General features: G+C 42.9%; 1 protein-coding gene across 1 annotated transcript; it reads right to left on the reverse strand.

The window, feature by feature from the left end:
- Positions 1–27,114, reverse strand: LOC308285198 (lactosylceramide 1,3-N-acetyl-beta-D-glucosaminyltransferase A-like; the record flags this gene model as incomplete). The annotated part of the gene is made up of 6 exons (XM_080725914.1): positions 27,038–27,114; positions 7,438–7,721; positions 6,126–6,274; positions 3,843–4,235; positions 1,782–1,928; positions 1–513 (listed from the first exon to the last, which is right to left on the reverse strand). Exons 3-6 carry the CDS (start codon positions 6,234–6,236, stop codon positions 1–3), a joined length of 1,164 nt encoding a protein of 387 aa, XP_080582040.1. The 5' UTR covers positions 6,237–6,274; positions 7,438–7,721; positions 27,038–27,114.

Below are 27,114 nucleotides of genomic sequence, written 5' to 3' on the forward strand. Positions count from 1 at the left end.
TTATTCGAAGGCCGCCTTGCAGGGGTAGGTGTTGAAGTAGTAGGGTTTACAGAGCAGCGTCACTTTGACCGCGGTGCAGTAGAGCCTCCCCAGGAGGCCAGAGGTCCCCTGCTTGACGCGCGGGTCCGTGGCGGCCGCCCACAGCGCATGGATGTCCTCCACGTGGCCGTGCGACGTCATCATGCGCTCGTAGATGCACGGGTGGTACGGCGCCTTGCCCTCGCCCGAGAAGTAGGCGTGGTCGCGGGGCGCCACGCCCATGGCGTTGGCGCAGATGCCCATGAAGACGTCGTCGATGTAGATGGAGGCGTTGAGCGTGAGCGTGGCGCGGCGGATCTTCTCCGCCACGTCGCGCGACACCACGTAGGCGGCGCCCGCCGTGTAGTCCGGGTACGCCGACCACGGGTACATCTCGAAGGGCACGAAGTACTTGCTGTCGCGCCGGCGGATGGGCGGCGCGCCGCGGTGCACGCGGCCGATCCAGAAGTCCTGGACGCCGCGGGACGCCTCGTCCTGCAACACAGTATTGTGTATCATTATTTTATGCTTTAACTATTGAAAAATAGAAAAAAATGCTTTTTCTTTAACTATTGAAATGCTTTAACTATTGAAAAATAGAAAAATAGCTCACAGCGCGGCACCGAGTGCCGTGCTGTGAGCTTGTAGATCTGCTATTTTAGAAAAATCGTGAAAATTAGAATTTTGACTCGATTCTATTTAAGTGTCTTTTGAATCCTTCTAAGGTTTTTTTGAAAACCCTACGTTTCTATGTCAGCAATCTGGCTATAGCCATCGTCAAAGAAAAGGTCCTTTTCACTTAACTGGAGCTCAGTTAGTCTGTTCTTGAGAGAGTACTATGTCAGTGGTTCTCAAACCTTTTCATGTGAAGGACCCCCAAAATGATATGCATTTGGCCACGGACGCCCATCTCAAAATATTTCTTTCCAAGGACCCCCCAGAAGCAAAATTTTAGTTACGCTTTGAAAATACATATTATATTCAAAGATTTGCAAACATTTTCATGACTTAAAAAAAAAAAATAGCAGATCTACAAGCTTGCAGCGCGGCTGTGAGCTTGTATATCTGCTATTTTTCACTGGTTAAAGCAATCAATAATTCTAGGTCTAAAACGTCGATTGATTGTTGTATGAATAACTGCTGATTGACGATTTTATTGTTTTTTGCTATCGAACGTTGGGAACATGTCGTCTCTTGTCGGGTGGAAACCTCATACGTCCAAAAGTGTTACTTTTCAGGATTCGAATAAAAAAAATAGCAAAACCAGCAGATCTACAAGCTCAAAAGCTTTCGAGCTTGGAGATCTGCTACTTTTGATGCCGTTGTGTGATGCTGTAGTGTGATCAAGTTTACGAAAAAACTAAAAGTTTGTGAAAAAATTGCGTAAATAGCCAATCTACAATCTCACATGGTGTTGCAACGCCGTGTGAGATTCTAGATCGGCTGTTCACGCCATTTCAGCAAATTAATTTGACCCATTTAGACTGGAAACCCCTTTACGTATCTATACCTTTCAAACCAGGAGCCCCTTTTGGGGTTGTTGTTGCTATGTGCAGTATATAGCAAATGTTTTTCAGAGAATTTAGAAGGCATCAGGTCTAAATGGGTTAAACAGAAACAATTATGACGATTTATGCAGAAATTAATTGCCATCATCTGAAATGATTTGTGATGATCGGGCCTATCTATACCTGCAGGTATCCCACCAGGTTGTCTCTCTATAACTATATACAGTATCTATAGCTATATAACAGTATCTATACCTGCAGGTATCCCACCAGGTTGGGCATGTGGACGAAGATGTCGTCGTCGGCGGTCATGAGGAAGCGAGCGTGGGCACAGCGGTCGTGGGCCCAGCGGAACTGCATGATCAGCTTCAGGGTCAGGTTGTGGAAGGAGTCCATGAAGTCCTCAAGAAACCAACGAGAAGCAACAATCCAGTGTTAATTTAAACATTATGAGGAACTTGAGAGAATATCGGATTCACTTTTATACTTGGCGTTTGACCACTTAAACCCCAGCATCCCTATTCTGGGGGGAACATCGTGTTGTGAGCTTGTACAGTAGGCAGGGCAGTGATTTCAGGGAAGCCATGAAGGCCATGGCCGTCGTTGCCCCTCAGTTTGGCCTTGTGCCCATAAAAAAATGGCATGCCCTGAGGCCACAGTGGCCTTAATGCCCCAGCTGACTATCAATTTCTCCTCTCTCTCTGTCTTGCCAACATGTAGACACCAGTGTCTCTTTCTTGCCATGTAGACACCAGTGTCTCTTTCTTGCCATGTAGACACCAGTGTCTCTTTCTTGCCATGTAGACACCAGTGTCTCTTTCTTGCCATGTAGACACCAGTGTCTTTTGTTCAGTCCACATTTTTAAACCAATCCAGTATCTTTGATTTGTGCAGGGCTGAGCATGGGTCAGACGATTGTAAATACCAACGTATTTATTATAGATTTAAATTAATCCATAACACTTAAATTCAATTAATTCGTTCAATGGACCAAAATCTTGTTTTATTTGATGGCCTTCCTGCCCTGGGATTTGGCCTTTGTGCCCTCAAACAATGGACAACACCAAAGGCCAAGTGGCCTTGCCCCTAAAATGACATAATTCCAGGCCTGACAGTAGGTGTGCTATTTTTGGTGTCTACACGACAATAAGGTAGCATACAATAGGGCAGGGGTCTTCAACGTTTTCAGGCCGGGGACCCCCAAACTGATGGGGAGATGGAGCAGGGACCCCCTACCACCTCGTAGGGTGGGGGGGTCGGGGCTACAACATATTTTTTTATTTTAAACATGTACAAGTTACAGCGAGCAGGGTGGGCCGTACCACTACCATTTCTAAACATACTACTTATTAACTGAGAACCAATGTCAATAATATCAACAATCTGTCAATTGCATAGTAATCATGTATTCAAGCTATTCAAAATGGATAGAATCATGATTTATTTGTTAACATAAATGTGAAAAATGTAAAAAAAAAAAATTGAAATCTTTTTTTCTTTTTTTTTAAGCAATAATTTCGCGGACCCCCTGCAGTACCTCCGCGGACCCCCTAGGGGTCGCGGACCCCCTGTTGAAGACCCCTGCAATAGGGCATTCACGAATAGTGATTTTTAGTATTCTAATTATTCGACCTCAAAGTATTCGAATAGTCGAATATTCGACAGGACTGGCCAAACTGTCAAATATTAAGTAAGCAAGAGGCGAACATTGTGAAAATAGCCGATCTACATGCTCACAACGCCTCGCATTGCGAGGCGTTGTGAGCATGTAGATCAGCTATTTTCACAATATTTATCTGCGGAACCGAGACACATTAAATGTAATAACTACAATTCCAAGTGCATGTCAGGGTGGGGGTCCCCAGTTCAAATATGTTTATTTTGGGGGTCACAGCCTAAAAAGGTTTGAGAACCCCTGGTATAGAGCATTAACAAATTCATCCACCAGGGGCATTGACAACTCATTCTTATGACTTCCTATCTAGCCAAGCTTTATAAACTATATCTTTTTTAAAGAGAAAAAAATAATAATAATAATAATAATAATATTCGACTTCGGTGAACAACGTCGAATAGTGACTTTGATATTCGAATATTCGAATATTTGGTGAATGCCCTAGTATACAATATGATAGTAGCTGGGGCATTAAGGCCACTGTGGTCTCAGGACATGCCATTTCTAAGAGGGGCACAAGGCCAAACTGAGGGGCAACGACAGCCATGGCCTTCGTGGCCTCCCTTAAAGTCTTGCCCTGGTGCCAAAGTCTCCCACTGTGAGAAACCCTGACCATACTGTAAGGTGCAGAAGTGTCATACCTGCTGGATCAGGTCTCCGTGCAGGCGGTCCTCGCGGAACAGCGCCTCCTGGAGGCCCACGCCGCTCCTCTTGCTCCACGGGGGCTGGTGGGGCTGGACGCGCGGCGCTCCCAACACGAACACCACCTTGACGGTGACGCCCAGCGAGCGGCGGATGTAGGTCTCGTTGCCCCAGGTGGAGCGGATGGCGGCGCGGCGCGCCGTGTTCTCCGGCGACGTCTTGACGAAGAGCAGCAGCAGCACGTCCTGCCCGGAGCACTTGTCCGGGTGGTCCAGCAGGAAGCGGAAGTTGCTGAAGCTCTGGGCCTCGGTGCGGGCGATGGTGAAGCTCTTGTTGATGAAGGTGAAGCGGTTCACCAGGTAGCGGTAGGAGTAGGACTTCACGTGACTCACCTGTAGGCATGGGACGATAATCCTTAGTATCGTTTATAGCAGGGGTGCCCAAAAGGTAGATCGTGATCTACCAGTAGATCACCAAGGGTGTGCAGGTAGACCACATGACATGCCTCTAAAATATATAATTAAAATATAAAAAAAAAATATGTCAATATGACATCAAGAAGGTCCTGTCAGCACCCTTCATGGCTTCTAAAGTAGGCAAACCTCCAATGCAATACTTTGTTCAAGAGTCAGTAGCATTACAAAGAACCCCAAAACCTACCACTTCCATACAGAATGGGATGAAGACATTTCCCCCAGTATTTCCCATGTATTTCCCCCTTACACCAAGTGTGTTTGTCTAAAATGTAACGCCAGTGCTGCTATTCCAAAGCCACCCTCAGGCCCTTAGCTAAAACATTTTGGATGGGTAGATCATGTTGAGCTAGTCATTTTAAAAGTAGATCTCACGTCAAAAAAGTGTGGGCACCCCTGGTTTATAGCATACATGGGCAACTGGCGGCCCGGGGGCCACATGCGGACCCCACCTTCACTTAATGCGGCCCGCAGGTTGATACCGGAATACTGATATATTATTAATTTCAGCTGTTACACTTCCAAACATGACCTGCTTTAATTCCTTCAGTCTATATTAGTAGCTTAATGATTAGTATAGTAGTATTAAAATGTATTTTTTTATGTTCAAAGTATTTGTATTCAAGTTCATAAAGTTAACATGAGTATATAATTAAATGTGTGTGAAATTAAATCAAAATGTTACATTTCAGGATTCCAATTAAAAAATAACAAAACATTATTCAGGATTCCAATTCAAAAGAAGCCAAAAATAGCCGATCTACAAGCTCAAAACGAATCGCAGCGCGATGCGTTTTGAGCTTGTAGATCTGCTATTTTTGCTTATGAAAGTAGAACGTAGCAATATGCAATGTGGCCCTCTGGAGTGAAGGTGGAAATATGGTGGCCATCGCCATCATCAAAGTTGCCCACCCCTGGTTTATAGTGATACAAAACACTCAATAATCATATCATGGACGATTTAAATTTATCGTGAAATTGTCCTCCGTCATGCACTGGGATCAATTCACCTTTAATTTGCCGAGCTGCATATCCGGTACCATTTAAACCCACAATAATTGGTAAAACAGACCAGGAAATAACAGTCTTTTTATTTCACCCTCTACCAAATCCCTTTGCCAAAAGATAGCCGATCTACTAATCTCTCGAGACGGCCTCAGAGTCGCCACGCTTCTTCAAAGGAAGAGAGACAGACCGAGTGGGCGTCCCCCTTACTTTGACAAACGGCTCGCCAGCTTGCCGCTCTACAAGCTCACAACGCGTCGCACACGTTCCGCCCCCAGGATAATGGATGTTGGGGATATTTTAATTATCACGATAATATCGTAAATCTTAATTTCTTTGGTCACAATAATCGTGACATGAAAGATTCATATCGTCCCATCCCTACTCACCTGTTAGTCGGGGACCCAGTCACCCAAAATGTGAGATGACCTGTGATGTCATGCCGTACTTTTTATTTCTGTTTTATCTATTAGTTTGGTCATTGAGGTCCACAGAACGAGAGGCCTGCAGAAGACACACGATAATGTGAATTCAGGTGACCCAGGATGGCTTACCAGGCTAGCTTTGTGCCACTTTAGCTTGTGTCTCTTGGTACAAGCTGGCAAAACTGTTTTTAACTAAAGCTAATGATTGACGATTATCTAAAATAAGCAGTGGTGTAAAGTAACTAACTTCATACTTAAGTGCAAGTTTGAGGTATTTCTACTTTCTTCAATATTTAAAAATGTCAATACTTTTACTTCCACACCACCACATCTCTGAAAATAATCGTGATAATAACCGCGACCGGTGGCCTAGACTCACCACGTTGCTGTCCATCTGCTCCCAGCTCACCATCAGCACCGACAGCACCAGACAGGTGGTCATCAGCTGAACACACTGGCACTTGCGGATGCGGCGGAAGTTCACGAACATCCTGGAAGCCGGTAGTTACCGTCCGACGTCAGGTCCTGCTGAGTGGGGGGACGTCACGGTTATTACGTTTTACTCCACGATTAAATTGTCACTCCAATAATTGTGATTTGAACATGAATTGTGAACATTGTGAATAACATTTTCATTTCTGTTTGTCTTTTAGGCTTAAAAGTGCACAGGAAAAATATGACAAATAACATTGTATAACTTTATACTTAAAAATCACACCCGTGTGAACTGAGCGGTGGTTTACCCACCTCATAGATCATGTGTACCGATTTTTGTGACATTTGAAGAAAATATGTAGGAAAAGGAGCAAAAAGTGTTTTGGAGAAAATTCAAGATGGCGGAAAATCTATCCTGGCGCAAATGGGCGTGGCCTATATGGGGAGATGCGTCTTGACCCAAGGAATCCAGGGAAAAAAGAATTTTAATTCTCCGATCTACGGTTCAAGAGTTACGGGGCAAAACGTAAAGTGGGCTGTTATAGCGCCACCATGAGGCCGAGTGATGTAATTATTTTTCGATTCATTCTTAAAATCATTATGAATCTCCTCTCCGAGGTTTGAAACTGTAGCTCCTATGGTTTACGAGAGAAAAATACTTGAAAGTGATTTCTTGCAGTGTCCCATTATAAGTGAATGGGGACAATTAAGCGTCGTTTTTTGCCGATTACGTCGGCATGGTAAGGCGGATCGGAACGAAAGGTAATAGCACACCATTCCCGGCCGAGCCGCACATTTTGATGTATATATTGCGCGAGTGGCGTAAATGGTGCGGCACTAGTTACGCGCCGAAGTTTAGGCTACATACAGACACGGACGGAGACAGACCCACACACACGGCCACGTATAGGAGCGTTGTGACCACCGCTCAAAAAGGGTATGCGCATGCATAAAGTGAGTGGCAAATCGAGTGGCAAAGTGAGTTTAAGGTCGTTTAATGTTGGATGTACGGGCTGTCAAGGCCAGAAAGTAGTGTTTTTTGCCACTCAGAAGGCTTCCCGCGTAACTTCCGGGTATGATGACACACATACCCTCTATGGTGGAAATAGCCGCTCTACAAGCTCGAAACACGCCACATTGTGCACACATCGAGCTCGTAGATCTGCTGTTTCCACAATTTTTTTAAATAATCTATAAAACTAATAACGTGGAAATTATGGCGATTATGCAAAACAATCATTGGCGACAGGGCCTACCTGTGTGCGTGTGTGGGGAGGAGGAGGAGGAGGAGGGGGAGGTGGTGGTGACTCTGAGACTGCGGGCTCGCCGGGCGTTCCATCCTATAGGTTCCTTTCGCACCATGCAGCCACGAAGATGGTGATTGGCCGCCAGTCAGCAAGGAGGGAGGGGGAAGGTCAGGGGTGGAGGGGGGGCTCACGGGGTCCGACGGGAAGCCAGGTTCATCGTCACTCTGGTCTCCTGATCGTCATCATAGCAGCAGCGGACTCATCCTGTCCTCTCTGAGCCGTGGCACCATATTCTGAAACGGAACATAGCATGATATAGTCACTGTCAGGCAAAACATAAAAAAACTCTTATCTCCATTTTTGAGCGATGCTAAACCGGACAAAGCAGACATCTGGCTTTGTCTGCTTCGCGGGCCGCTTAATGACATTAACTCAATAAAAAGCACCGCTCCCTTCACACTGGGAGTGATTTTTGAGCGGTGCTCCTGGAAAGGGCTAAGCTCCTGGAAGGGGCTAAGCTCCAACATCTGGCTTTGTCCAGGCTCTGAAGCGTGGCCTACATCTGGCCTACATCTTGGCACAAAGAGCTCAAAGTTTGTTGTACGCCCAGGGTCACATTGGTCACATTTCTCGTAAATTAAAATGAATGCCCTATTTGATCATGCAAGAGGGCACCAGTTATTATCCAAGTTACAAATCACTAAACTTCTACCAGTTACAGCATTGAGGCAAAGCTAAAATGCAGTGGAGGAAAGTAGTACCTGTCTCTGTCGGATGGAAACCTCAAACTCTATGTCTTATACTGTAACTTGTCAGGATTCAAATAAAAAAAATGGCAAAAGTAGCAGATCTGCAAGCTCAAAACACACCGCTTCGTGCAGCATTTCAAGCTTGTAGATCTGGTGGAAACCTTGTATGTCCAAAACGGTTCGTTTTGCATTTCTCATTTTAAAAATGATTTAAACTAGGGAAAACAGCCGATCTACAAGCACACAACGCCTGGCACTACGTTTGTGCGACAGTCTTGTATAATGAAGCAGGGCTTTACTTTGCGAAAGAAACATACACATTTTAAACTTGGAGATACGGGGTTTCCAGTAGACAACGACGATATGTTTATGTGACACTAGTATGATAAGTAGGGCATTCATTTACGAAAAAAACACAAAAAGTTAAAATATGGAGATAATAGGTTTCTGCCCGACAGCAACGTACTGTAAGTGACGTAAATGAACAATTTAATGGTCAATTAAGCTAATGACTTCACACTGGGCTTTCTACATTGAACTAACATCATTGAGTGCTGATCAATAGATGGTCTGCTTGCCTCTCATGGCCCAAAAAGTGTTAACAACCACTTTAGAGGAATATGATTAATAAAATGATTATCAACATTTTAACTTGATCATAAAGATTGTTATGGGAATAAAATGGAAATGACTGCACTCTAATGCACTTAACCTTTTGTTAAGTAAACCGTTGGATTTCAAATGACGGGTTATTACATCAAGTTCAGTTTGTAGGTATTTTTTACTTTGATTATTTCTAGTTTTCAGTACTTTTACTTTTAATCCCCCACATCTCACCTCAGAGGCGAATATTGTACTTTTACTCCACTATTATTATTTGAAAACGTTAGTTACTGGTTACTTTGTAGATTTGTATTATTGTTACAAAACTCAATTTAACCACTTCAGCCTTACATACAGTTCGGCCATTTGAAAATAGTCAATCTACAAGCTCACAATTTTGAGCTTGTAAATTTGCTATTTCGAAAAGATTTGTATACATTGTGTACATTTGAAAATGTGTGAAACAGAACATTCTGCATAATGAGTTCCTTCTACTTTTGGTACTTGAAAAGGAGGAAATGGGGTGTATGGGTAGGACTGTGTGTTGGTCACTGGTAAATAGTATCTTTCTAATTAGCAATGTATGGCTTTCAGTGTCCAATGCCGATATTACATTTGAGTATCTTTAAACCTGTGACTGTGTAAGTCTTCAATATTCAATTCTATTTTTCAATTCCACTGCAGTGTGGGTTAAGCTTAATCTAGATCTGTTAACCTTAAGCTAGATATTATCCTATCCACCTGTTTCCGCTACAATTTACTGTAGAATTATGTGTGGGACACTTCCGGAGAACAGCAGACATACAAGCTCACGTCGTGTCACAGATGCAACCGTTGTGAGCTTGTAGATCACTCTCGGCTGCGATACCGGAACTGCCGCACACCTTCTGCGCAATGCACGATGGGATGCTGGAAAGTTGTGGATAGGTTATCTAATCTAGTTGGCAATTTTTTTATTTTTTTTTTAAGATTTGTTTTTGGGCTTTTTTATGCCTTTATTTGACAGGACAGTAGACTGACAGGAAATGGGGAGAGAGATGGGGAATGACATGTGGCAAAGGTCATCCGGATCGGGGATCGAACCGGCGACGCCAGCAGGCATCATAGCCTAGTATGTAGGGGTGTCTTCTAAAAATCGACGAATCGACGCGTCGTTTTAAGCCCCGGGAATCGACGCCAATTGTTTGAGTCGAAGCGAAAATATATATTTTTTTATATCACCAGTTATAGCCTACTACTGCCAGTACTGCGGTGCACTGCTGGACTGGTGTGGTGTCATGTACTTCCAATGAGAAGTAGCAATTGGCGAACAGTTATTTATTGTCTCGCACCAGCGTCGGGTTGAAAGTGAGACGGAACGGCCAGAACGGTTCAGAACCGCCGCTTCGTTAAAACATTCAGAGCCGGGACAGTGTTCCGTTAAGAGGAGGAAGCACGCTGTCAAAATCCCATATTAAATAACCTGCCACAGCACAAACGCGCGTCCACGAAGTAGTAAACAATCTTCTGAAGTCAAATTAACATACACACGTGTAGGCTACAAGTTACATTTTCTAATTAAAGTGCTTCTGAATTGTTCCAGTGTTGTAATCCATGATGAATGATTGTGTTTCGCTGTGTTTGCGTCCATGACATGTCCACACTCCTGGCTCAAGCGGGAGCTGTGCCTCCACCTTTTTATGATCAGTTTCTGAAATGAATCCGTTCTCGACACTGACTCATTACTCTGTCAGTGCTCTGTGTCCCGCGACTGCGGACTGGATCCCATCGTTCATTTAAAAGAGCCGTTCAAGAGAGCGGAATCGTTCGCGAATGTCTCATCTCTACTGCACGCTGCAGACAGTGCAGAGAGACGGGGCAGAGTTGAAACAGCGGAGATGTTTTATTTGTTTTAACGGTGTGTTATAACTCTATGGTTGTACACTGCTATGCAGATAACATTTGTGCTCGCGCACCGATATCACCGAAAACACTGTGTATTCAATTCATCTCTTAATGTATTATTCTATTATGTTGACGTGGTTTAAAGCAACACTTTTTTTTTCTTTTTTTTTTTTACACAAAGTAGACTATAAAACGATTCGTCGACGCGTCGGATTAACCCCCGCGACTCGAATCGACTTCATAAATCCTGTGTCGAAGACAGCCCTACTAGTATGTGGTATGCGCCTTGACCACTAGGCCAGCGGGCGCCCCCTAGTTGGCAATTCTAAATCTAACTTAGATATTACACTACGAAAACTGACGGTGAACCTTGTGTTCGGTCAGATTTATACTCGGATGTGACGTCATGCTCGTTTCCTCGACAACAGTACTTTAAGTACATTTTGATACTAATATTTTTGTACTTCTAAAGTAAATTTTGGGTTGCGTATTTCCACGTTACAGTATAGATACCTTTACATAAGTAAAAAAACAGTTTGAGTACTTTTTCCACCACTGACAATTAGATCAGTGTTTCTCAAAGTGACTCTGTGGGTTCCTTTAGGGGGGTCTAAAATGACCCACACAAGTTTGTAACTCTGACAATGTATAAATGGGTCCATTTGGTTCCATGTGTACACTGTCAGAGTTAAGAGGCGCCCTTGACATTTGAAAGTTTGAGAAACACTGATTTAGATCATCGATCGCAACTATTTTCACGACAATTAGTCGTCAAACTAAAAAATGTATGTAACGATGACAACCCTAGTAGTAACAATAGCTGAGGAGTCAGCTATTGGGGGGGGGGACACTGAATGCAAAAGCCAACACAGCTAAATGCGACGCTGCGCTATAATGGAGGGGTTTAAGGTGCAGACCCAGTGAAATCGCTGAGAGCCGTGGAAAAGCAAACGCGACACAATGGAGAGCGTCAGAATAGCTCCGGAGGGGCACAATGCTGGGATGAGAATAGGCCTTCCGCCAGGGCCCTGGGCTATCCAGGGTGGGATCACCGCGGTGGCCCCTGGGCCCTGTGGCTCCCAGCGCGGCGGGGCCGCGAGCCTTTTTAACCCATTCAGAACGGGTACACATTTTGTGTGTCATTATTGTATGCTTTAACTATTGAAAAATAGCAGATATACAAGCTCACAGCGCGGCACCGAGTGCCGTGCTGCGAGCTTGTAGATCTGCTATTTTTGAAAAATCGTGTAAAATTAGAATTTTGACCCGATTCTATAAGTGTCTTTTGAAATCCTTCTAAGGTTTTTTTGAAAAACCTATGTTTCTGTGTCAGCAATCTGGCCAGCCATCGTCAAAGAAAAGGTCCTTTTCACTCAGCTGGAGCTCAGTTAGTCTGTTCTTGAGAGACTGCTATGTCAGTGGTTCTCAAACCTTTTCATGTGAAGGACCCCCAAAATGATATTTATTTGGCCACGGACCCCCATCTCAAAATATCTAGTTCCAGGGACCCCCCAGAAGCAAAATTTGAGTTACAAACGTTCGCTTTGAAAATGCATATTCAAAGATTTGCACACATTTTCACAACTTTTTTTTCTTCAAAAATAGCAGATCTACAAGCTCGCAGCGCGGCACTCGGTGCTGCGCTGTGAGCTTGTATATCTGCTATTTTTCACTGGTTAAAGCATTCAATAATTTCTCGGCCTAAATGGGTTAAAACATCATTAGAGAGAGCGAGAGAGAGGGCCCCGCAGCTGCCTAATGGGGTCATTGGCTTAGAGAGTGGCTCTCTCTGTTCCGTCTGTAATGAGAATGGAAACATCGCCTAACCTCAAGGTTCACTGTCAGCCCAGGTCCTTGTGCGCACACAGGAAAAAATGAAGGTCTTTTTTTGGTAAATGAATGCCCTACTTGATCATGCTCCAGTGTCACGCGGAAGCATCAAAAGTACTAGCTCTGGTCCATAGCGTTAGTGGAGTTCTTCTCCCTAACGCTATGTTCCTCTACCTCCGTATTCCTTGGCAAAACCGGAAAACCCCGCCGCCTGGTCCAAAAATAACAAAAACTGTTTTGCCCCTCACCAAACCAAAGGTATCAGTGGACAGTTGAAAGCTTACTCTACTTAGTGGACGCGGTCTGAGCCCCCCACCACACGATTAAAATACATTTCTAGGGCAAAATGAAAAATATTCCACCGGATGGAGACGCTCTTCCGGGTTGAACTTGACTGTTTTTACGAAACAGCGCTTCCAACGTCGCAGAGTTGAATAACACCCAGTGAGACTAATGCTTTGTGTAATTCGGTCCTCTGACCTGCGCGGCAGTAGTAAGTTGGCACCTTGATGGCGACGACAAATAGTGAAAAACTAGAAGAAATTGAGTCCCCATCCGGTAGAATATTTTTCATTTTGCCCTAGAAATGTATTTTAATCGTGTGGTGGGGGGCTCAGACCGCGTCCACTAAGTAGAGTAAGCTTTCAACTGTCCACTGATACCGTTGGTTTGGTGAGGGGCGAAACAGTTTTTGTTATTTTCGGACCAGATGGCTGGGTTTTCCGGTTTTGCCAAGGAATACGGAGGTAGAGGAACATAGTGATAGGGAGAACTCCACTAACGCTATGGACCAGAGCTACAAAAGTAGCAGATCCACAAGCTCCAAACGCGACGCGAATCGACGCGCTTGGAGCTTGTGGATATGATATACTTTTGCATTAGAATCCGGAAAGGTTTGGGACACATGCAGTTTCCACCCGACGGAGACGATATTTAAGTTATTGCAGCTTTTTAAACATCATTCGAGGAAAGCATTCACTTTATCAAAAAATAAAAGGTGCCGAATGGAACTGAAAACTGGCTTAATCGGCCGCTGTACCTCATGGGTCTATGCTTGGTCCTCTCCTTTTTCCCGCTCTACGCCAAATCTCTTCGTCGAAAATGGCCGATTCAAAAGTTTGTAGGTCTGCTATTTTCCGCTTATGTTCGCCTATTAAGACATGCCCAAAATCGGGATGCCTGGGTTTAAGTGATTAAAAGAACCAGGAACATTAAGAATCATTCACTAAATGAAATGGTTCTTTAGTAAGCGATGGGTTCATCGTGAAAACATAAATCGTTTTAAAGTACCATTTAGGAACGGCGCATACTGTATCACGAAGGACAGACATCTCTATCCGACCTGGGCTGTGTGGCATACATGAAAATAATAGCACTGAGTTTGAATGTGTTGGTTGGTTCACATGTCAGCGTTTGTTTAGTGATAATATACCCACCATCGCCATACATGACCCTGCCATACTTGACTCGCCATACATTGTTTGAATTGAAAAGAAATATCACGTCATTTGAATGAGTTGGGACTCGTTGACCGGTCAATGTTTGTTTTGCAACAAGACACTGAGGGCTGGAGGTTTATTGCCCAAAGACACAGATATGATGAGGGGCTGTTTAGACTTTCAACTACAGCAGTGGTTCTCAACCTGCGGGTGGGGACCCCAAATTATTTTGGGGGGGTCCCCACTCTCCAAATGATTAACCTAATGTGCAACATTGTTTTCTCACTCAACAGTAAACAAACCAACATAAAGTTTAAGTGTATAGAGGGTGTAATGTATTCATATATCTCAAGTGACCATTAAGCATTGGCCAAATTGTCAAATATTAGAGGCAGAAATTGTGAAAATAGCACATGTACATGCTCACAACGCCTCGCGTTGCAAGCATGTAGATCTGCTATTTTCACAATAGAACCGTGTTATACAAAATGTAATTAATACCTCAACTCTTAGTGCTCGTCAGGGTAGGGGGGTCCCCAGTTAAAATATGATTATTTGGGGGGTCACAGCCAGAAAAGGTTGAGAACCACTGATGTAGATAAGGGGTCTTCAACGTTTTGCTGGCCAAGGACCTATTAGCTGATAGAGAGATGAAGCAGGGACCCCATACTGAATATTCATATTTCTTGAATGATACATGAATGGTGCTTGCATTGCAGCCTTGCAGCCTCCTAACATTCTGTGCAGCTCACAACCCAGACATCATCCAGGGTTTCCTGCAGCACTTTACAGGCCAGGCGCCCCGCCCGGCCTGAAAACCCCCCCGCCCCCCCAAGGGACTAAAAAAAAAAATTTTTTTCTCAAAAAAAGTTTTTGGACCTCCAACAATGTACTAGGCATGATCGCGATCGCGAAATTGCATGTTTAACCCCCATACCAACCCTATCTTTCAAACATGGCAGCCATGTTTGTTTACATTTGAAGAAAACATAAGGGCTGGTATCTCCTGAATGCCTATTCAATGTTGAATAAATGTGAACGATAGCATGTAGTTGTGTTTTCCGTCATCATGGGCACATTCATGTGTTTTTTATAGGGCAAAAATAAGAATTAATATAAAAAATTAAGTGAATTAATTACTCGAATTAATTAATTAATTATCAAAAAATTTCGGCGCACGCGCAAAGCGCGTGCGCCATGAAATCCCCCCTGGTCAAGACTTTTTCCTGCAGGAAACCCTGTCATCATTGTCTCCACCAGCCGAAGGCTGAGGGAGAGTATGTTTTCCCCTCCGTCCGTGTGTCCGTCCGTCCGTCTGTGCGTGCGTGCGTCCGTCCGTCCGTGCGTGCGTGCGTCCGTCCTCGCAGTTTGTGAGCGCCAAATCTCAGTCGCCGTTGGCCCGGTCGCTGCCAAAGTGAGCACACACATTCCCTGGATGCCAATCTAGAACCTCTGCCCTAAATTTTTCAAATGGGCCTTTTCTAGCGCTAACTAGTGGCCGATGTTTGCTAAACACATTTCTGTGCACTACTCTTACAGATTTTGTCCAAAAATCCTACAAATCGGTAGGCAGTATCTCGACAGTCATGTGATCGACACGGATCTGTCCGATTTTGCATATTCCATCCTGATTGGCTAAGATTGGCTTCCAAAGTTTGTGGGATTGAGCCGTTTTGAACAAAATGCCTCAAATCACAAACGCAAAGTGCAATTATCATGAAATCGCGCACACACGTTCCCACTAGGCCGAGGAAGAAATGCCACTTAATTTTTTTTTAATCAGCCTCATGGTGGCGCTATAACAGCCCGATTTGTGGTTTTACCTATAACTCCACCGATCAGTTTCAAACTTTGTAAGCACACTCCCTAGAGGCTAAGGATAAACCTTTGCCCTGCATTTTTCACATCAGCCTTTTATAGCGCCACCTTTGGGCCGACTTATGTAAAACACATTTTTGGATATTACTCCTTGAGATTTTATCCAAAAATCATGCAAATCGGTACACAGTATCTCTATAGTCATGTGATCAAGTCCGATCCGTCTGATATTTCACATTCCATCCTGATTGGCTAATATTAGCTTCCAAAGTTTGCAGGATTGCTCCGTTTTTGAACAAAATGCCTCAAATCATCAACGCAGCTTGCGATTACCGTGACATTTGCCACACATATTCCCACTAAGTCAAGGAACAAATGCTACCTTTTTAACATTGTCCTGTTATAGCGCCACCAGCAGGTAGACTTTAGAAAAACACATTTTTGGAACACAATGCTTGAAATCATGCATGCAGCGTTCGATTGCCATGAAAGATCTAAGGTGAAGAACATATGCCACCCTTTTTACATTGGCCTATTATACAGTAGCACCACCAGGACGCACGGCCTGGTGGAGACCTGTGCTCGGAAGAGCACTGCTTCTAGTTGCAATTGTCAGCCAGCTCTGTGCAGTTAATTTGGAGAAGTAAAAACTCCTGACTAGAAACATAACTTAAAAATGTGTGACAATGTAAAATCCATCAAGCCTAAGAATGGTGAAGTAGAGCAGTGTGTGTTCTTCACAGCTTCTTCACAGCTTTCATGACATCTGACAATTCAGTACTAATTTCATTGGCAGCGACTGACTCCCTAGTCCCTGTGTAGTAGGGGTGTGACCATATTAGTATTTCACGATACAATATATATCACGACATTAGGCTCTCTATAACAATAATATCACGATATTCGATATATATTGCGATATTCGATATATTGCAAGAGATGTCATCAACGATATATCACGTTATCTGTAACTGAAAATGAAAAATAACCATAAATGGCAAAACTCTGGAATTATACATTTATTCCATAATCTTACAAGATTATTTTATAAATTGGCTAATAAATAGATTAATCTTGCCTCCTCAAACAGTAAACAACTGCAACTTTGTAACCTGCGCACAATTTGTCTTCCCACAACAATGGGTAGGCCTACTAACTATTCAATCCAGAACTAAAAAGCATGTAGTGAAAATGTAATTAACAAGAAACATAAATTGACAGTGACGCATCATGTAAAAATCAAACCTCGGTTCGAAGTGGAGCGGTGAATCTGAGCAGCTATACCCTGTGTGTGTTGCTAAATGCCTAAACTGTAAACTGTAAACTGTGCCTGTGAGTGAGTGGTGAGTGTGCCTGGCCTGTACAAAACAGCGCCCCTCCTTTAACTAGTGTGTTGTGTGTGGCCACTCAAGGTATTGCCAGGCTACGGACACGGCCAGCCAGCCAGCCACCCAGCCACCCACCCACGGACATACCCACGGACATACCTGTCTATTGGGAGCGCTTTCACCGCTCCAAAAATGTGCATGCATAGTGCCTCCTCTTAACAGTAAAACACTGACTGGAACCTTTAAAATAACATCTCTAAAATAGTGCAATTGTGCAAATTACATTTAGGACTACAGGAGGAAAAAATATTTATTAATAGTGACAGTGCTTAGCAAGTATGACCAATTAGTTTTATGGTCTTATTGCTTAGATAATAATACAATAAAATACAATGAAATGAAGTCCATATCAGTGGTGAGGAAGTATGAATAAATACAATAAAATGAGGGACATCTGGCTACCGGCAAAGGGGGAACATGGTTGTGTTTTTGTGTGCGTGCGCTTGTGTATGTGTGTGTGTCTGTGTGACTTCCATTCATTAGCCTATATTAACGTGGGTGTGTGTAAAGTGTGCGTTTGTGTAACAGTGGCTTCATGTACAGTATGTGTGTGTGTCCACTAAACACAAACAGAGATGTGTTGCTCAAATTAACTTCACCTTGTTGTAAATTGAAGACAAGATGCGACGTATTCCCCCCTCCACTACTCCTACTCTCCCCCTCTCTTTTTAACAGATTAAACTATCAAAATGATTAGGGCTTATCTGTGAATCACTATCATTCATTTTCATATTTCATGATTTTTATTCAGCCACGGCCAAGAGGTGTCCCCGATTTTCCGGCAAGAACTTCAAGCCACTTTCACCCCTGGTTTTAGGGGGGGGGGGGGCAACAAAAGAAATCTAGCTTAGGGCCACCAGAATCCTAGAACCGGCCCTGTTTGGACACTGCTCCTACAGATTTTGCCCTAAAATCACGCAAAGCGGTACACAGTCATGTCATCAACATGCATCTGTCCCATCTAGCGCCACCATCAGGCCGATTTTTGCAAAACACATTTTTGGACACTGCTCGTACAGATTTTGCCCTAAAATCACTCAAGCTCACAGCTTGTAGATCTGCTATTTTTTAAAAGTTGTGAAAATGTGTGCAAATCTTTGAATATATGTATTTTTTTTAAGCGAACATTTGCAAGCTTGTAGATCTGCAATTTTTGAAAAGTTGTGAAAATGTGTGGAAATCTTTGTATATATGTATTTTTTTAAGCGAACATATGTAACTCAAATTTTGCTTCTGGGGGGGTCCCTGGAACTAAATATTTTGAGATGGGGGTCCGTGGCCAAATACATATCATTTTGGGGGTCCTTTACATGAAAAGGTTTGAGCACCACTGACATAGAAGCATAGGTTTTTCAAAAAACCTTGGAAGGAAGGAAGGAAGGAAGACATTTTCACGATTCTTCAAAAATAGCAGATCTACAAGCTTGCAGCGCGGCACTCGCTGTGAGCTTGTATATCTGCTAGTTTTCAACAGTTAAAGCACAAAATACTGCGTAATAATGTGTTCCCAATGGGGGGCCCGCAGTGAATCCTTGTACCCAGGGCAGAGAATTTGGTGCGACACCCCTGCCAACACATATCAGGGGAGTGGCACAGTGAATTAACAGGAGAATGGTGGTGGTCTTTGCAACTGTCTGGAGCCCAGAGTCTGCAGACTGTTCCTTTGTTTTACATTTAACATAAGAATGACCCCGGGCCGCATATCAACACTCCACATGTGTTGCATGGTTGGCACTGGGCTTACAAAGAGATAAGTCAGTCTAAATCAGTGGTTCTCAAACGTTTTAAAGTCAAGGACTCCCAAAATGATATGTGTTTGGCCGCGGCCCCCCATCTGAAAAAAATATTTTGTGCCAGGGACCCCCTGAAGAGAAGATTGGTGTTAAAAAAAAGTCAAAAAAATGATCAAACAATTGCAAAACCTTTAAAAATAGCAGATGTAACGCACTGCAAGCTTGTATAACTATGAGAACCACGGCAGGATAGGGTGGGTAGGTACTAGGTAGGTAGGTATTGCTCAAATCTAAAATGACACAGATGCTTTCCCAGTTTTGAAAGGGGTTAAGCCACAACTAATGAATCTGGGAACAGTCATTTTTTTGTCATGGCACATGGAAAATAAGCCTGTCTCGTCAGCAACAACCGCACTGCAACGGTAAAGAAAGGGAACATGATGCAAAGTCAGTTTCTGACAAACTAGACCGACCAGACTCTAACCATAAACAGTAGGCACTGTGAATGAAACTGGATACCGTTGCTTTGTGGGTAACGGTTTTGGACATACAACAAGGTTTCCACCCGACAGAGACAATATCGTCACTGTCGGGCAGAAACCTTGTATCTCCAATTTTTTTTCACCAAGAAAAGCCCTGCTTCAGCATACAAGACTGTCGCACAAAAGTAGTGAAAACAGCCGATCTACAAGCACACAACGCCTCGCGGCCATTGCTTGATGTTTTGCAACACAGTTTTTTCTGAATGTATTTTGCCTTTATTATTTACCTACTACTGACATTATATTTTCTGGTTTGTTCTCCTTCCTATAATAAGCCTATAATAAGATTTAACACTTAATGGTGGTGGTTCTCAGAGTCTGGTGATGGTTGATCTCACCAGCCTTTGAAAAACGGCTTGGTATCTCTCATTAGGGGTTCAACAGTTAATCTAACCAATCGATTATAAAACATAATCAATAATCTAATGGAAGATTTTAATTATAGGCCAAAAGTAAAAAAATAAAGAGCTAAAACAATTGCAATGCGACACGTCTGGAGTTGTAGATTTTCCACAACAGCATTGTCTGACAAAGTATAATGATAATGCTTAAGCGTTTAATTGATCTGTTGTTTCATTCATTATAATAAAATGCACTTTCTTTGATTATTTGAATAATCGAAAGGGGTTTAAAATAAGAAAAGAATGGATAGTTGCAACATTGTATCTCATGATAAAAGTAGAAAATAAGTAAAGAATGTCACATTGTATCTCATGGCCACATATGAACCAGTGGTGCTTCCAGGAAAACTGGAGTTGGCTTAATGAACCTTCCAAAGGTCATGGGGTCAAGGTGTTCTTCACTGTTACGTCATGTGCATGGGCAGTGGAAGAAGTTAGTTACATTTAGTAGTATTCAAAACATACTCGAGTAAAAGTACAAAAGTATTTGCATTAAAATATACTTAAAGGAAAAGTTCACCACTTTTCAACCTGTCTTCATATAATAGGTCCTCACTAATGTTCATGATAAAATATCAAAAACAAATTCTACTCAGTCCAAGTCTCCTAGGAGAGCTGTGGGAAGTTCAGAATCCATCGTCTTGTGACATCATCATTTTCCAAAAAAAAAAAATGTAATCAATATTTTTGAAAGAAATATTTAGATTTTTATTATCGTGAGAACAATGGCTTCCACTTTAAAATTGCAACTTTTCAGGAATAGAAAGCCTGCAGTTTCTATAAGCTGGATTGGCAATCCATGATGTCACAAGACGATGGGTTTCTGACCTGCCCACAGCCCTCTTCTGAGAAAAAAAAGAAAAAAAAAAAAAGAAAAAAAAAGTGAAAAGTGGTGGAGTGCCCCTTTAAGTACTGAAAGTACTCAAGTAGTGGAGTAGAAGTAAAACTGTTGAAAAGTAAAAAACTAATCCTCAAAAGTGTATTTAAGTACAGAAGAGTAAATGTAATTAGTTACTTTACATCTCAGTGTACAGGTACACTACAGTCAAATGCTTGTGTTCTGGCTCCTCATACACTGTAGCAGCATTAATAATTAACAACAAAGAGCTGGGAAAAAGGAAATAATCAAGAAAGAGAAGAGTTTGACCATTGTCCTACGGTTGAACCACTTGAATCCTAGCATCCACTTTCTGGGACAAACGTTCAGCAAAAACTATCCTATCTATGAGCTCAGGACTTGCGACGCGTCCTGAGCTTGTAGATCTGCTATTTTTGGTGACGAGATTTTTTTTTGAGAAAAAACCCAGAGCGGACCTGATGCAGAGCTCTGGGGGACTCTGGTCAACTCAGTGGTTTAAATGATTTTCAAGGCACTTGAAGGTAGTGTGTATAAACATCTGTGTGCATGCATGCAACAGCAGTAAAATTGCTTAGAGATAGAGACCAAAGTTGTGGTAAATGGTGCATTTTATATCACGCTTTTATCCAAGGCGCTTTCCAGAGATTGTGCTTTACATTCACACACACATTCATACACCGATGGCAGAGGAAACCATGCAAGGCACCAACCTGCTCACCGGGAGCAACTAGGGGTTCAGAGTCTTGCTCAAGGACTCTTCGACAGAATCGACACTAACTCTGGGGGAGCCTGGGATTGAACTGGGAACCCTTCGAGAACCCTCCGTGTTCTAATGACGGTTTCTCTACCCCTGAGCCACTGCCGCCCCATGTGATAACTTATTACTAATAACTGGGCCGCCCACCGGCCTACCGGTCCAGGCGCATAACACATAGGCTCAGTGTAGCCTGACAGCTCGTTGATTGTTCGATTCCCGGTCAACTTTGCTGCGTGTCACTCCCCATCTCTCTCCCCATTTCCTGTCTACAGTCCTATCAATAAAGGCATAAAAAGCACCAAAACATATATTGAAAAAAAAAGAAAACATATTACTAATAATATGACAAATTCAAGAAAAGATTTACAATGGGAGAGAAGAATGTATTTATCAATTATTTATCCCAGCTATATCTCGCTTGTATCATAGTATGCTTTTGACAGCTTTTGACAGTATGCTGACAGCTAAAACCTTATCCACACTTAGTTTAAATCCTAAGTGGGGTCTCACACAGCATCCTGTGTACGCTTTAATCCAAAACCGCAGCAAAAGCAGCCCATCCACCCGGGGTCTATAGTCTATACTCGGTCCACTCCTTTTCTCCCTCTTCCTCATTATTTTCGACAAACCTTCGCCCCCAAAACATTAGCCCTGAGGAAGGATGTTGTCAACCGAAATGCGTGGGTTATCCCATTTTAAATTTTCAAATGTGAATTAGCCACAACATAATAAAGGCTTTTTTTTTTTACTTTTAAAGAAGAGTGCCTTGGTTTCTTTTTTTTCCCTTTAGCATCTTCAGTTCCCAACCAAAGAGCATCTTCATCACATCTTTCTGAATCTTCCGAGCACCCAGTCTTTTTCTTTCTCAACACGTACGTTAAGTGTTCATGTGTTTGGAGGGTTTTCTCCATGATCACCTTGTTAATCAGTAACTTGCAGGGAGAAAATGAAATAACTGCAGTTCAAGATCTGATTCCATGCCTCGAAATGCCTTGGCTAGTCAAAAATAAGACTGAGTACATGTATATACTTTGTGCTTTTAGACAGTACTCAATACATCAAAGTACGACTAGTGAGACGCCTCCATGCCTTGGCCGTCTGGCCAGTGATGTATATCGGCAGTGATGGGCAGTAGCGAGCTACAAGTAGCGACGCTACATAGCTTAACTACATTTTTCAGTAGCGTCACGGTAGCGCCGCTCCTTTTGAACCAAATAGCTTTTAGCGTAGCGTAGCTATTTTTAGACCCCAGTAGTGACGTAGCGTCCAACAAACGCTACACGTTACTGTCCCGGCGAAAAATGACTGCTAAATAAAGTTTGTGAGGAAAATAATTCCCATCAGATCCTCAAACGTGTTGTTCTGCGCAGCGCTGCAGCTGCTTTCACTTCATTCAGCGAACGTCCTGTGTGTGTGTGTGTGTGTGTGTGTGTGTGTGTGTGTGTGTTAGATAAGCGACTGAAGTGAGGGATTCTGGCACTTTGAAATGAGACCGAGCCAAGGATCTGTCTCACTATGCGCTCTCTACTTCGCACTCTCTACTGCGCGAACCGGATCCCATCGTTCACTTCAAAGAGCCGTTCAAAAGATTCGATTTGTTCGCGGACATCCCAACCTCTACCCGCAGAACAACTGACATACAAGCTCACATCGCGTTGCAAATGCTAACTGTGTGAGCTTGTAGATCTCGCGGGGTGGAGCATAAACTCCACATGCTTTTAAAAATAGGCTCCTTAAAGTACAAATAAAAGTAAAAGTACTCAAGTACATTTACTCAGTTACTGCTGCAGCTTATCAGCTGTTTCGACAGCACACAAATCAGTGCACTATTTTGTCCACAGCTAACTAATGACAGTGAAGTGGCAATTTAAGAACCTTTTAGACATTTTTAATACCTAAAAAAATATAAATAAAAGACCAAAACTGCATCAAAAGTTATCAACTATAAAAACATGGTCAACATTGGCCAAATTGACAATATAGTAAAAGAGGCACAAATTGTGAAAATGGCAGATCTACAAGCTTGAAACGCCTTGTGTTCCGAGGCGTTGTGAGCTTGTAGATCTGCTATTTTCACAATATTTATCGGTGACATCATACATGCAAATGCTTTTATGCCCATACATGGAGATCCCAGCCTGAACCAGCCACACAGATATGGGCTGTCTTCCTCTATATATGGGCATTTCCATATGAAGTCCTATTAGGTATGGGATTGATATTGATGACATCAGGGATCTCCATATATGGGCATAAAAGGGATTCTGTTAGAGTGTTTCCCATGCCATCACCACATACAATCCCTTTTATGCCCATACATGGAGATCCCTGTCTGAACCAGCCACATCACTGTGACGTCACCTGTTTATGCCCATATATGGAGATCCTTGCTCTGAGTATCTGACATCACTGTGATGTCACCTGTGATGTCACAGTGATGTGTCAGGGGAACCACAGTGTCAGGCGTTACCTGGACGGACGGACGGATACGGACAAGATGTGACGGTTCTGACAGTAAACTGCGACCTCCAGTCGCAATAAACTATGGCTTGTTGTTTAAATACTATGTACTTAGTTGACAGGATAAGGTTCCATACTAGTCCCTCTCCTTTTTTCTCCATCAAGTGTGCGCCAAAAGAAGCCGATCTACAAACGTGACACATTGTGAGGTTGTAGAATTGCTATTTTCACAAAAATGTTCAGCTATTCACGGAATGTTTGCCCGTTATGACAGGCTCAGAATAGGGGCACTAGGGCAGTGGTTCTTCCCCCAATCTGGTTTAGATGGGGGGAGGGGGGTCTGCAGCTAAAGCATATATAGTCTCTGTCGTGTGGAAACCTCATATGTCCCAAACTTTTCAGGATTCAAATTCAAAAGCATTCAAAGTATCAGATCGACCGGCTCGAAACTTTCGTCCTTGTGGATCTGCTACTTGTGTGTGACGCCGTAGTATGATAAAAAAAAACACACATAAAAGTTACAATATGGAGATAGGTTTCTGCTTGACAGTGACAATATGAATACAGCAAAACATTGGAGAAGCACTGTTCTAGGGTTCAGCTTTTTTTCTTAGATGGGATCGTTTGAAGTTCATCTCGTGTGAACTGGGTTGGTGCTGTGCTGCTGTATTGTGACCCATTAAGACTGGGATCGCATCTGTGTCACGTAACCACTTTAACCATTATGTTTTACACTTAGGCCATTCAAAAATAGCAGACAAGCTCAGAGTGCCGCGCTTTTTTGCCGCGCTTTGTGTGATAGGATCATGTTTTTTATATTAACCACTTGAACCCTAGCATCCCTATTCTGAGTGGAACATTAGCCCCAAAAATAGCAGATCTACAAGCTTGTAGATCGGCTATTTTTGGCAAAAATGTTTGTAGAGGGAAAAGAAGAGCAGAGTGCAGACTAAAGTATTTGACGGTTCAAGTGGTTAAATGTCTGAAAATACACATTACACATTACACTTTTATACAATGTGTAGAGGGGGTCCCGGTCCCTGCTTCATCTCTCTCTCTGCTAAGGGGTTAAAACCTTGGCCTAAAAACGTTGAAGACCCCGGTGGACTGGTGTAGTGAACTGTGTCACTGTGGCCCAGTGGACACTGGCCCTCATCATCACACAGGCTGACAGGTGTTCTGTGTGTGAACCGCCAACAATGTGTGAGTCCTCATTTTACACTGCCTTGTTGTGCAGCACATGACAAACACACACACACCAGGCACTGTGTGTGTGTGTGTGTGTGTGTGTGTGTGTGTGTGTGTGTGTGTGTGTGTGTGTGTGTGTGTGTGTGTGTGTGTGTGTGTGTGTGTGATCAAGATATCTCAAAAATATATTGAGATGTTATGATAAGTATATCTAGAAACACTGTGTTCGTTTTTAAGTATGTACGGTATGCATATTCAAGTCATATTCGTGGCTTTTCATACAGGTTATCAGGCTTGCCGTTACACACATAAATTGCTAACTATGATCATTCCGCAACATTTCTTAGTTTGTTAAATAAACTTTATACGGGCGCTAGAATAATTATGGATACATAATGTACTAATGTTTTGGTTAGAAATGTACACATGTGCTAGAATAACTAATGACATAATCCTGATGCTTTTATGGTCTGATTGATTGCATGCTTAGTCAGAAATGTGTCAACAGCACGTGGCACAGTCAGACATTAAGGCTAAAAGGTTAACAAAACTTTACACAACAAACTTACACAATAATACATGTCATCGACAAGTACAAGAATAAGGAGAAAAGGGGAAGAAATGGCAGCAGTGAATGAATGCCCTTTTCTCTCCTGAAACATGTTGTTCCAGGCCAGTTTTGAAAGAAGCCAGCGCTACACATCCTATAAAGGATATTGTCGTTGTCGGGTGGAAACCTTGTATGTCCAAAACCGTTTGTTTTGTATTTATCATTTTAAAAATGATTAAACTAGTGAAAACAGCCGATCTACAAGCACACAACGCCTCGCACCGTGAGGCGTTGTGTGCTTGTAGATCGGCTGTTTTCACTACTTTTGTGTGATGGCCTTTTATGATGAAGCAGGGCTTTACTTTGCGAAAAAATATACAAATTTGAAACTTGGAGATACGAGGTTTCTGCCCGACAGTGACGATATGGTGTCAGGGCACACATATCATTGTCACAGTTCACAGTGTTGGGTCTACTGTTGCCCTGGGGGCCTGTTTGTTGTTCTACCTTACAAACAGGGTGTTGTCTTTCTGTCTAACAAACACGTCCTGTGTGAACCACACTTGTTTTCCATCAGGTTTGAGTAGGGCTGTCACGATTATGACATTTTACATGAAGATTAATTGTCACTCAAACAACTGCGATTAACGATTTAATTGTGTTTTTGTCGTTGACAATCACATTTCTGTTTGGCTTTGTAGGCTTTGAAGTTGCACATGGCAGATATGACACATAACCTAAATATACAGAAATGAAGGACATATTTGACAACTTTACACTACACAAAAAAACATGTGAGCTTGTAGATCGGCTATTTCCACTATTTTTTTAAATGTTTGAAAATGAAACATTTAAATGTTTGAACATTATAAACATTATCCCAAAATAATTGCGATTATGTCAAATACTTGCGCTTATGTCAAGTAATTGCGATTAGACGATTATGTAATAATTGTGACAGCCCTACTGCAGGTTTGAGCGCTCCACTTGTCAGTTACGCTCAAAGCGGAGGCGATGTGAAAGTGAAACCCCCCTCCGCCCCCACACCCACCCACCCACGCTCTGATAGCGTCGTCCCCTTCCCACCCCGCCCGCCCGCCCGCCCGCCCGCTCAGTCGGTGGGTTTCTAATGACAAGCCCTGTGAAAGTGAGCCCATCCCGCCAAGCATACATAGCTCCCAAGTCACGGCTTGTATAAATAGATTTCTAACGGGGGAGGGAGGGAGGGATTACTAGATCGGACCCCCCCCCAAAATCTCTTTGCCAAAAAAACTGATTCTACAAGCTGGCAGACCTGATATATTTGGTATGTGGAAGCTAGGGTTCAAGCGCTCAAAAAAACAAACAAAAAGAAAAACAGACAAAAGGCATTGTAAAAATACAGGAGTGCCACCACTCACTCACTCACCAGATGATCTCAGCGTGCTTGTTTGAAGAGTATCCACAAGAAGCGGATCTCCCATTCACACCGCTCCTTCTCTCCTG

The sequence above is a fragment of the Nannobrachium achirus genome, assembly GCF_963921795.1.
Source record: "Nannobrachium achirus genome assembly, chromosome: 5".
In the NCBI taxonomy this organism is placed as follows: domain Eukaryota; kingdom Metazoa; phylum Chordata; class Actinopteri; order Myctophiformes; family Myctophidae; genus Nannobrachium; species Nannobrachium achirus.